The following is a 13,314-nucleotide window of genomic DNA, read 5'->3' as shown; positions in this document are numbered from 1 at the left end:
TGCTGGTGCAGGAAACACAATTTCAGCTAAATCAAGAATATATTTTCAAAACAACAGAAAAATATATTGCTTACAGTAATGATTGAAAACCAGGAGAAATACATGTTGAAAGTGCTAGGCTTTCCTAGCCAGATGACAGAAACAGAGCTGAAAAACAAAGGTTATCAACTAACTACAGCTTTTTTTAATATCCAAATTAGAGTATTGCTCAATAATTTACACGAACTACTGTTGAAATTGAATTGGTATGTCCAAAGATGAAAAACAGCAAACCAAAACTGATGCAAAGAGGAAAGAGAATGCCAGAACATTTTTTAGACAAGTGCATGTGCAACCAGCAGCATGGCTGAAGTACTGGAACCCAAAGTACAACTAGAAGACAAGACAGACAAAGGAGAAGTAGTATCTTCTCAAATGTGAATCCCTCGTACCAGGTTTATTTTCTCACAGTAAGGAAACACTTCAGATAAACGTGGCTTTACAAGAAAATATTTTTGTCAATTTAACTAGTGCTCTCTTTTTTCATAAGTATACATGGAAGACAAGAACACCAAACATGTCTGAATGTTAAAGTCTAATTCCCTATTTTCAAAGGTGCATGTAGATAAGATTATTCAGGGTTTTTTTCTAGCCATACATTTTTCTTCACATGAACCACATGAAGGCTATGTATGATAAACCATCTTGAAGAATGCTATGCTAGACTCAAACTTTTCTTAACATTTCGTAACTGTAAAACTTACTCTCTTATTCCACTGAAACCAACTGAACTACCACCTTCCAAAAGTTCTCCTCTGTTCAAACAAAATTCAGAATAATAGGTAACAATTTTAAGGGAACAACTCTTGTTTCATCAAGTCAAGATGGAAATTAAAAACTAAGTAAATGTAACTTTATATTCTCTTTTCAAGGCCATTGCAACTGTTACAGGAGTATATCTATTGGTTTAGAACCCTGGGAACTAGAAAAGCAGCTTCAATGTTTTAGCACGCTAGATGCAACACACTGCTTCGAAGAAGAAAAAGTATGAACACTAAAACCTTACATCGACCCAAGGGGCTGTTCACAGAGAAGTCATCTGTTGATGGTAACCAAAAGCTATTTCAGTTGAGAAAGTCCATCGTAAACAGGCTGGTACAGGGTCAGCAGGACATCTGGCTTTGTTTCCTCTCTTCCCTGCGCACCTCGCCAGGGCTATTCTTCCCACCGGCTCTCTCCCCAACAGAAGTGAACATACTCTTACTTCCCAAAAGGGAGCAAGCGGTGAAGAACAGGGGTGCAGGGGCACAAAAGAAGTAAGTGCGCAGCAGGGCAGAAAAGGGCAGAAGATTTGGAAATGTACCCTGTCTCCAGCTGATGCTGGGATGAGGCTCACCCTTCTTCACCACGAGAGGGAACAAAGTCACAGAGGGAGGAACAGGTGCCCCACGCCAAATTAACCGCGAGATACCGAGTTCCCAGAGGGACAACCCAGTCCAACTGAGAACGAAACCCGTGCCTTGGACACAGCAACTCGGCAACAGGCTCATGGGTCTCTGTCACAGTGACAGCTACAGGACAACATCAGAGGCAGACGACCTCTATTTCTTGGTGCTACTGGCTCTCTCAACGGACCTGCAACATTCATTTTTCTTGCAGTACACCATGAAAGGAGGTTCTATATCCACGCAGGTCATGTTATTTGTGGCTGGCTATAGTTAAATTACACGCGTGATAACGCGGGACGGTAAGCTTCATTTGATATGTTTATATCATCCTTTCCTAAGTCTCTGAATCTACCCTGTGTATTTATCTTAATCCTGCATTTTCTATTTTGTATAAGCTGGGCTGATGACAAATTCTACATGTTTTATCGAACTTAGAGCAGAATTCCCATAAGATATTGGGATCTACATATATGACAAGACAGATGCAAAACTAACAAGCCTGTGGGATCCATAAGGTAATACCTTATGCCTTCCAGACAACAACTTGGTATTAGGGAAACGATACTAGAAAAATGACGTAATAGCTGTCAAAATACAACTTGTTACAATGCCCAAATATAACCAGATGCCACACACTGATGCACGCATAAGACTGAAATTATTTGTTATTAACGTTAAGGTTAGTAATTTCAAATATTTTAGCTACCAGAACAATACTTCAAATTTACATTACATCAGTTCTGGAATAGGAGGAAGATGACCTCTCACAAGCTTTTTGATAATGTCAAACTAAAACATAAGGAAAGGACGGGTGAAATCCCACTTTCCTATCTTTAAAATGTCTTGAGTTGTACATTTTCCACTGCCAAGAAGCCTCCAGACAAAAAAAGTTTCATAAGCATCAATCAACACTAGAGTTCTTATTCAGTGGTCAAAGTAACCATGGAAACGACTCAATAGCTTTAAAAAACACACACAAAAGCTTTGAGAATGGAAATTGAATCCCAGTTTAGTTGTACCTAGGGATGCAACTGAAAGGCGTAATCTGATTAACAAACTACTCTTTTTTTTCTTCTTCTCTTCCTTAAGATACAAAAAGATAAGAGGACGGCCAACTAAAGTAATGATTTTGTAGAGTCTAATATCCTAAAAGAGAATGTGAACTTTAAGATTAAACTAATCCTTCTATTGAATAGAGAGGATAACTAAAATGAAAACCTTTACAGTGCACACGTCAGTGTTCCACTGACTTCTCTCAATGTGTATTTCTGAGATAGATGATTTTCTTTTCTCCCTTAACCTATCTACTAAAGTGAAACAAAAGACTCTCAACCCACTTAAAAATGAATCTGATATAAAATTGTGCTACAGCAGAAGAAATCTTGAATTCTGCAGTTCTGCTTAAAGAGGTTTTTTTAAAAAAGTGTTAACACTACAGGATCCTATCGCTGAAAAAGTTTCCTTGCAAGCACCATGAGGTGAAGTGCACTGCCAACACTTGCCAAATGAGAACTTGTCTGTAACAGCCCGACTCTGACCGGGTTCCGCTGGCACGAAATGAAAAGCAAAGAAGCAGTAAACAAACTTTGCCATGCAACAGCTGTAAACTTTGGACTTTTATAACACATCTGGGGCAGGAGATCAGAAAGTAGCAAAAACGGGTACCACCACTAGCTGTCCCTAGGAAGAGAGAATGTTACCAGCACTGGTCTAGGGCTGCACGGCTAGTGTTGACAAGGCCACGCTGGCTGGTGTTGACAGTGCTCAGGGATCAATCCGTGGCGAAGACAAGAAAGCAACCAGTATTCCCTACAGAAGAGAACACAACCAGCATCAAACCTGGGGGCTGGTCTGGGGGTCTCCACCTGCACGCAACTGTTCTGTCTGCAAACTACCCTGACATTCCTACTGGAATGGAGGAACCGGTGCCTTTGCCAGCCGCTAGCGTACGACTGTCGTTACCAACCACGCGGGCGGCAGAGCAGCACCACCGGCTGCCCAGGGAGGCTGCAGACTCTGCGTCTCTGGAGACTCTCAGAAGGCCACTGGACAGTCCTGGGTAACTGGCGCCGCAATTCTGCGACCACTTCTGCATACACAGCCACCACTGCAACTCTTGTAAAGCTCTCTGGAGAATCTTTCCCAGGAAAAGCTCCAAAGGTAAGCTTCAGAGGTTGTTACAGTATAGGCCCATCCGGCAACTAAGCACCGCGCAGCTGCTCGCCCACCCCCCAATTATTAATTTAATTTGTTGCCAATCAAATCAGAGAATGATAACGAGGAACAAAGCCAGATCTTAAAATCACCTTCCCTCTCCCTTCTTCCCAGGCTCAACTTTGCTCCCGATTTCTCCACCTCCTCCCTGACAGTGGCACAGGGCAATGGGGAATGGGGGCTGCAGGCAGCTCATCACACGTTGTTTCTGCTGCTTCTTCCTCCTCGAGGAGAGGACTCCTCACGCTCTTCCCCTGCCCCAGTGTGAGGTCTCTTCCTGCGTGAGGCAGTTCTCCAAAACTGCTCTGATGTCAGTCCTTCCCACAGGCTGCAGTTCTTCACGAACTGCTCCATTATGGGACTCTCCCACAGGGTGCAGTCCTTCAGGAAAAGGCTGCTCCAATGCAGGTTTCCCATGGAATCACAACGTTCTTTGGGCACAGCCACTTGCTCCGGCATGGGGTCCTCCATGGGCTGCGAGGGGCCGCCGGCCGTCTCACCGCAGGCTGCAGGGGAATCTCGGCTCCGGCACACTTCCTCCCGCTCCCTCTTCACTGACCTGGTGTCTGCAGAGCCAATTCTCTCACATCCCACTCCTCTCCACTGCGGCAGTGCCGGGCCCAATGAACCCCGACGGTCCCAGCGGGACGTCCCGCCCAGCAGGCTCTCTGGGAGCGGGTGCTCCGGAGCGCTGCCGGTTGCGCTGCCGCGGCCGCCCCCTCTCAGCAGGCGAGGGGCAGCGGCCGAGTGTGGATACCTGCCTGCAACCTCCCCCTCCCCACCACAGGCCCGACACGGCGCAGGTCATTTTTTATCCCTTCTTAAAGATGTTGTTCACGAAGGCGCTGACGGGCTCAGCCCTGGCCAGAGGCGGATCCGATCAGGAGCTGTGGAAGCTTCCAGCAGATTCTCACCAGGGCCACTCCTGCAGCCAAACCCCCTGCTACCAAACCCACCACACCCCCCCAGCACAGAGGTGCAACTCCTCTGCTGTTTCAGGGCAAGCACAACGGTATGAGTTGAGATGGAATTAAATCACGCTGACCCGGGAGCACGCGGAACGTGGTAACACCAGAACTGCTGCCAGGTGATTTTGTCAGTGGCTTCGCACGAGGCTGCTGCTCTCTGCACACCCAGCGTCCCGTGACACCTCCGTGAGAACTGCCAAGTTTTGAAGAACAGCAAACGGTACCACCAATCCACGTGCACACACAGCAGGAGGAAAAGGCAGGCTGTCCGTGCAAGCAGGGATAGCCAACATTTAGATGTGCTTCCAAGTTACTACTGCCGGTCTTATTAAACTTTATTCTGCTTCATAGGATGAGTTTCATCCTAACAAATGTTAAGAAAAGATCAGACTTCACAGACAAATCATGAGCAGGAAAAATAAATGACTTGTATGACATGAGGAAAGCCATACAGCTGGAAAGCACTTTCTCCAACGAGGAATCGCTGTCTATGTAACAAGAAGCTGTTTAAGGATTACCAAAAGCAGTCGGCTTGATATTTAAAAAAAGTTTTCTTCTATGTTCCATTCCCATCCTATTTTTCAACAGACTTGACAGGCAGCTGTGGACAGAACTCTGCAGCATGGTTCAGTGACTGCCTATAAGGTGCTTTATTTTAGCTGTTTTAGCTGTATTTTAGCTGTAAAATGCTGATAATTGTCCTTTAAGGGATCTGTGTCTTTCAAAATTAAAATGCTACGTGTGTGTGTACTTGTACATGCACAGTCAGTCCAACTTAGTGAGAAGGCAATCTAGGAGGACAGAAGGAGTCAAGCAAACCAGTCTTTCCAGCTAGGACAAGGTAACCACTCACACTACTACCAACACTGATCAGGAGCTGAAGAAAAATTCCTGGTAAGTGAAGTAGCCCATCAGCTCCCAGCCTTCTGGGATAAGAAAACAGGCTTCTATCATGTAAAATACATGCATTAGGGAAGATCAACATTTAATTTTTCTGCTCTTCTGCTCTGGAGAAACCAGAAAAAGGGGGAAACTAGGCTGGAATTGGAAGAAAACACATTACAGCCTGAGTGACAGAAGCGGCGAAGTGCATTGAGTGAGAAAGAAACCAAGTAAGATTAGAATAAAAGGTCCGAATGGACAATCCTTGCCAACTACGCTCAGACTTGACATTATTTACTCACTTTCTGGCATTTATTTCTGAACTCTGCATTACTTTTTCAGTACGCAAAACACTCACGTTCTCTCGTAGTGCTTACTTAAAAAGCCCAACCAAAGAAAACAGTGATAAATAGAGGCTATTAGGACCACTGAAGTAATTTCTATTTATGTGTTTCAAGGGCAGGATCTTTTTTGTTTTGTTTTGTTTATATGTACATAGGATATATCACTGGAATTAGCTTCTGGGAAAAGACATTCACCACATTAAATCCTCACTGCTCAGCAAAAAAAAGTTTAAACTCTTAAATAGCTGTCGAAAGCCACAGAAAGTGGGCAAAGCACCACAGAATAATCAAAAACAGCTCCATATTTTAAGGATGAAACAATGCTTCTTCTGTTGCAAGATATTTTTAGAGTAACAACAGAAAGTCAAACTAAAGCTTGAAAACATTCCAGTAGAAGTTCAATGTTCCAGTTAGTGGATGTGTACATTATGCATCACAAAGTCCCTTTGCACTTAAAATTAAAAACCTAACATCATAGAGAGTTTGGACAGAAAAAGTAAATTGAATTTGCATATTTAGTTTCAATATGCAAACTTACTAGCAGAAGGATATCTGAAGCTCTTGATGCTCTCAGTTTGGTTACAAGTGTATCAGTCAGATAGAAATGTTTAATGACACATAATGCAAAAAAGGTGGGGTTCAAGTCTGCATTTAACTAAGTAAGTTCCACTGAGAGTCAAACTTTTACTCCCACAGGGAAGTAACTCTGAAAACACTTAAAAGGAAGAAATTTCAAATTCATAGTTCATCCAACTTGCTTAGTGTAAAATGCTGACAAAGAGCAAGGCGTACCAACAAAATAACTAAGAGTATGCCAATCTACAACAGAACGTAATGCAGAAATAAAAGCATCCATCCTATCCTACCATTCAAAAACTTCGTATGCTCATAATTAGGTCAAGAATACTTCTATAAAGATCCTGGTATACAAGAAGGAAGAAAACCAAAGGAAATTAAGTCTCAAAAAAGTATTGTAAAAATTAAATCTGACCTACAGGAGAATGAAACAAGATCCAAGAAAGATTTATTAATATGGAACTTTTCTGTTTTAAAAAAAACTGCATATGAAGATAATCACTGAAAGCGTAACACATACGAATAAATAAGCACTTCAATACCTTTTATTTCATCATCCTGAAATCAAAACCACTGATCTCATTTCTCCAGATTCTCTACCTTTAAAGCGCTATAGTACTACATTCTAAACGTTATCTTTTTGTTGACATAATTTGTTCCTTGTTATTTAAGCACTACATGAACTGTCTGACAAGCCTTTAAGCTCAAAACCCTAGAAGCCCCAACTACTTACCACAGTAATTTCTACTGAAATCAATGAAGTTTTCATGAATACGGTGTACTACATTTGATGTGCAACTTCTGATGGGATTTAGTGCAGGAAGAACACTGCAAACTAAGCACAATACTTCCATTATTCATGTTCCTTCAGGCCTGATATTGGGTCAACAGAACGACAATGCCCATCCTACTAAAAAGCCATCTGAAATAATTGAGCATGTTCTGTAGAAATTTAATATACGGATTTTCTTTTCTTCTCTTTTAAAGTTGAAATACATTATAAGTATTTTATATTGAATGGTCTTTTGCTTAGTAAGTATAAAAAAAAAAAAAAGATTCCCGGAGTGCAGGCAAGTTGCTGGCTTCAGGACAGTTAACGAAAACAAACATAATTACATACTGCAGTGCAGCTGGCAGCATATAAAACCCACAGGAAATACTAATACAAATCTATTTCTGAAGCATTTTTAAGCATTTAAGAGTAAGTAACTGAGTAGAACTTCTACCAAAACAATCAAAAAGTATTTTTTGTTCATGTTCTGAAGCTTATTACGTATATTCTTTATACTACCACCTCATCACGGACACAGAAAAGACTTGCAGGTAACCCTGTAGAACGTGAGGCTGAACAAGTCTTCTGGCTCCCATTTCTTTAACTGTGACATTAAGATATGAGGTCTCTGTGCTACACTGAAATAAAAAAGGTCAGCTCCTTCCAAGAGGCCAGAGGCAGAGAACCTCCCAGTGCCTACAGAGGTGAACTGAAAAACCTCCAGGAAAGAAACTGGAAAACATACAGTCCACAATCAACTACGAAAGCAACACAGGAAAGCCAGCAGAAACAAATTTCCAAGGTAGTTAGAAAGAAACACACAGTAGAAATAAAGACAAAGAGACGAGATCATTTTATATCTAGAAAATAAAGTCCATGAACAAAACAAAGGCAGAAGGCAAAGAATAAGGAAAGAAAGGTGTGCCCCGAGCACCCGTGATAAGGGCTGGGAGAGTTACACTATGAGACTCCCCATCAAGAAGACTGTCTGCCCCTTCTTACTACACAGAAACCTTCTAAGGAATCTCTACAGGACTTGGAAACTCTTTCAGAGCTTAAAGAGATAATATTTATTTGCTGATAATAACCTGACGGAGGACAAAATACTGAATTTTTGCTTTGCTTGAGACTGAATGGCATCCTTGAGAAACAAAAGGAAATCGAGAGTAATTGCTGTACGTTTCCAGCTCAGTGTACACGAGACAGTATAAAACCACAGATTACTTTCCGGGACACAAAAACTAATGTTCCTGTTTGCCCTCTTCCTGCTCAGTTCCAAACATTCACAAAATAGTTTTGTTACTTTGATGCAACAGGTGCAGATTAGGGGTTTCTTCCCCTCGAGTTCTGTCCTTTACTGGGTACGTAAATTGCTTTAATGGAAGGAAAGGGGACAAGACAGAACAAAAATCAACTTACAGATACTTATTTCCATACAACAGAAATAACTCTGTCTGAAGGGGTGTAAAGACAGCTTGCTCCATACTGCAGAAAACCCAGAAACAAGCTGGATGCAGAAAAAGTTGGATGCCAAAAAATTGGTTTGTTTGAAATTCTGCCCCTTTGGTACATCAGTTTACCTAAATACAATATCAACTGCCTTGTCCTCAAACCCACGTTCAGAAGTAAGTTTAGTTCAGTTTTGTTTTGAAGAGCTGTTCTATGCATAAACAACACTGCTCTCTCTCCTCATGTATGTTCACGTATCTTCGCACATACTGATACAGTCGTGCACCTAATTACCTATGTGCATGTTTAAACACACCAATTTTGCTTCATTTAGACTTTACCCAATCCTACAACAGCCACCTACCCATCAATGCCTCCCAGCCACATCTATACAAACCCATTTTAATAAAAAAACTGTAGAAGAAAGAACTATTCCTGAAGCACCTGCAGGACTTGAGCTCCACCAGCCACGCCAGCATACTGCCGCTGGAGCAGCCTACGGCGCTGCTTTTCCACTCAAAAGTGGGATTCCCACATGACAGCCTTCCACTTGACTGGGGCAGAAGACCCTCTACCAGTCTTCAGCATAGCACTTCAGCATCTGCCCCAAAAGCACCAACGCTAATCCTCACGACCCTCTTTTTTGAGATAACCCTGAATTTAAAAAGTTATTAAAAATTGTAATCAATGTACTCAGCAGCTAGATTTCAAAAATGCTATGCACCTCTTCAGCTCTTAAGCCCTTATTTCAGGGCAAATGAGTAAATTCTAACACTAAAATCCATACAAGCTATTTTCAAAAAAAACAGTCTTAATTTCTTTTTGTTCTTTAACCCTTTTACAGACTTTAATACTACAGTTATGTTTTCAATTCAGGAAAAAACCAACCCATTCCTATTCGCACTGGTTCCGCAAGCCTAACAGACGTAAAACCAGTAAGATATAGTTAATGCACAAACAGGAAGTTCTATTCAGCAAAGCAGGAACCAGCCCACTCAGATTGGAACTATGCAGACTTCCAGGCATTCCTTTTATGCACAAGTAAACCCAAGGGACAACGGGTTATTTCAGTTTAATAATAAGCTATTGCAGTTCAGCCTAAACCTCTAATTTGGCTTCAAATAGAGTGAAACAATCGCAAGTGAAACAATCAAGATGGAGCTTTCAGGATTTACTGCTCCTCAACACCTCCACATCCCTCCTCTCTTCTGGGATGCAAAGTATGATGGATTTAGCCACACACTTCAGCAGAAGTTTGCAACCACATTCACACAGTCAATTCCAAAATGGCTATGGCAGCTCAGGATTGTACTTCCTTCCAGCTGTCCAGCATTATTCCTAAACTGGGTCTACACTAAAGAAAGATCACAGCAGAAAGATCTTCCTCGTCGGGTTCAGCTTGGCACTACTGAGCTGCGCTCGCTCATCTACTTCCTGCTACATTCCGAAGATCTGAAAAAACTCAAATATTTTTCAAAACTTCATCAGCAAAAAAAAAATAATAAAAATCAAATCTATGTGCCCATGAAGCTGAGAGAAGCATCTAAATTTACTAATGATGGATGTTTCCACATTAACTGTCTCTCAAGTCAGCTTTCACCATTAGCATGCATCTCCACTCTCTTCATAGTTCTTGAGAGAGCAGTAAATTTTAAGAGCTGTTGTTGTTATTAAAGACCTGAAATGCCATGAAATGAGACAACTCTACAATTAAAAAAAAATCCATTTCTCATTGTTTGGATTTTAAGGTCCAGGGAGAGAAGCGAGCAAAAAACAAGGTCTACAAAGACCAACGTTCTTGGCCTTGCATCACATCTCCTCTAAAAGCTGAGAAATGTCTTAAGAGTTGAGAGAATTAGAAGGTTCTTTGGAACAAAAGAGAAAACTATGAAACTGAACGCAACTTTACAGGAAGTCCTGGATGTAACACGAAACAGAATGCACACATTTCTTTTCAAACTTTTCACAACATCTTCGAGTAACGCATAAATTAATTATTTCCTTTCAAAAAGCAGCTCCTGCACTCCTCCTTACTCTACCTTTCACCAGTCAGTCATTTTTCACTAATTCTTCCCAATACTTGGTTTCTGTAACATGCAATTCACACATGAAACTCTACAGAGCTTTGCTTAAAAAAAAACCACAAAAAACGCAAACCAAAAACGAAACCCAAAACCCTCCCACACTCTAACACTCCCCTTGGTTGTCAGCCATACAGCAGCATTGTATTTGTCAAAACAAAGGGAGAAAATACTTTCTTTTGCACACATTAATCCAGATAGATGTCATGAGATCCTAAAATAAAAAAAACCCAAAAAAACGTGTTTTGTGACCCAAAGGAAAAAGGCTTTTCAAGCTTCAGATTTTAACCAAAGCCTGGTCAAAGCTCCGTTCCAAACAGCCTGATTTTCCTTTCGAGCTTAAACCAATTTCCATTTCATGTTTTAAGGAAAAATGTACCCATGGAAGCCTCACCACAGGAATCTTTAGCCCACTATATTTAAGTAACTCCAGCTGGTAACTTCAAGTCAGCGGTACACACAAAATTAACAGGATGCCTTTCGTCTTGCTCTGTGATCACTTCTGAGCATCTCTGATCTAGTGTCAATGTTTCTTCTTTTCAGGATAGCTCGCATCATTCAGTCACTTAGAAAGAATCTTCTGAAAGAAACTTCAAAAGACCATAAGAACTTCCTGAAAAACACACTACCTGACAGATGACCACCAAACTACTTTTTGCAAAAGAACACTTACAATACCCCGCCCTAGCAGGACCCGGTGTAACTCAGTATAGCTTTAGAAGCTGCAAGGCAAGATACGTACATAACTTGCGTGTCAAAGCAAGCATGACTGCATTGTTTTAAAGGCTCTGATGAACGTGAATGTGTTAGTCTGTATCGCATTCTGTACTTACTACATTAAAGGAGTATTTGGTTTTACTTTTCTTTTTTTCTGGGAGCAATGAATTTGTGTTGCCAAAGAGCATAAATTCACTATTACAGATAATTTCGGATCTAACTCATCAGAAAACCAAATGTATTAACCTACATGAAGAGTTTGAAGTTAAAAACTAAACTGTGAAGAAAAGGTAACCGTCACTCAAGTCCATTGGCTTTCTAGCCAGTGCAGCAAAGCTTTCGGCATGACCTGCACACAGCAGGCACGTTTAATACTGGGCCACCAACACCTGCACTTCTGTAACTATTACTCCTGCTCAAAGGACATTGCTGGTCCTTCTCTGCCCTTGAAAATGGCAATCAGAGTTCCTAGTTATCCTTTTTCCTGAAAGGCAACACAGGTAAGTAGTGGCTAACTAAATTTATGATTAGTAGTAAAATAAGCTCTTTTTCTTTTTTTTTTTTTAAAGTAAAATTTGTTTACGATTAATTTAACCTTCAAAAATCTCTGTATTAAAGCAAAAACTAGAACACAATACAAGTTTGATAACCAACTTAAAAAGCTTTTAACTAAACTTATTTTCAATATTTTTTTCTAAATATGTTAATAATAAAAATCCTATCACCCATAATACATTTTTTTTTCTGTAATACAATTAAGTAGTTTAAAATACACTTCTGTAGTTCAGGGTTCTGAATGTCTGGCCTTGGGCCCCGTTGAGGCTGGCAGGAGAATACACACAGCCTGCTCTAAGCATTTCCACGGCCAGAAGAACCAGGAGCAAGCTGCTCCCACCCGTCCCCCCCGGCAGTGACTCAGGAAGGAGCGTACTGCACACAGCTCCCAGGAAGCTTTGGACCCGCCACCCATGCTCTGCACGTGGGCAGCCTGGCCAGGACGGCAGGGAGGGCCCATGCCCTGCAGACCCCCCCAGTAGGCGTCAGCAACCCCAGTCACCCACTGCCCTGGGCATGGGCATCGCTGCTGGAACAGAGTAAACGTAAGCACTGGATTTGTAATGTACAACTCATCTACATTATAAAATACTTTATTAATATTCATACCTGAGTCTTTCTTGTTCCCTTTTCCACCCTCTCGGCTCTTTTTTAAAACTGCCTTTAACATTTTAAATGTTGCTCCTAAAGGATAACAGAAAGAAACAAAAATAAATGTAACATTAGTATCATCCATTTGCACAAAACCAAACAAAATAAAGACAGGATCAATACAGATAAACAGTGAGATAATCAGAAGCAACTTTTTGGTAGTTGCATTTGTTTTTTTACAACGTGGCTTGGTTGAGTGAAGTCCTGATGCACAAGGACTGCTTTAATACTTGAACTAAGCGATGGGAGTTCACTGTCTTCTTACACAGAAAAATAGCACAGCACTCTGCACATTCCACATATAATTAAGGTTATAAGGCCAAACTCGTGTAAGTTACTGTAAGACACTGGCGAAAATAAAACAGCAGAGAGGTCTGCCTCCCGAGCTGAGTCCACCAGCGGAGCTGGGGGAGCGGCGACGCGCTAGAAACCCGCTGCCAGCTGGAGACTCCGAAGTGCAGGAGCTGAAAACAGGCAGGTGACAACCGGGCACAGCATCACCACACAACTGCTCTTCACCGACACACAAAGCGCTGGTGACCAACACAGAAAGAGCCGAACAAACTCCCCAAACCCCTGCGCTGCTACGGACGTGCCTCTGTGCCCACGCGTCCGCGCGTCTGTCTTTCGCATCTCAAATTCAACAAACAACTTCTAGTGAGCAGCAGTTGCAAATTT

At 41.7% G+C, this 13,314-nt stretch overlaps 1 protein-coding gene across 1 annotated transcript in view; it reads right to left on the bottom strand.

The window, feature by feature from the left end:
- Positions 1 to 12,655, bottom strand: part of TANC1 (tetratricopeptide repeat, ankyrin repeat and coiled-coil containing 1) — a 59,594-nt gene extending 46,939 nt beyond the window's left edge. The window contains exon 1 of the mRNA XM_009978408.2: positions 12,595 to 12,655. Coding sequence (XP_009976710.2) covers positions 12,595 to 12,655 — 61 coding nt within the window. The remainder of the gene's footprint in view (positions 1 to 12,594) is intronic.
- Between the last annotated feature and the right edge of the window lie 659 nt (positions 12,656 to 13,314).

Source organism: Tauraco erythrolophus, chromosome 8, assembly GCF_009769465.1.
Source record: "Tauraco erythrolophus isolate bTauEry1 chromosome 8, bTauEry1.pri, whole genome shotgun sequence".
Lineage (NCBI taxonomy): Eukaryota > Metazoa > Chordata > Aves > Musophagiformes > Musophagidae > Tauraco > Tauraco erythrolophus.
The sequence above is the reverse complement of the archived record's forward strand: the minus strand, read 5'-3'. Positions and strand labels throughout refer to the sequence as shown.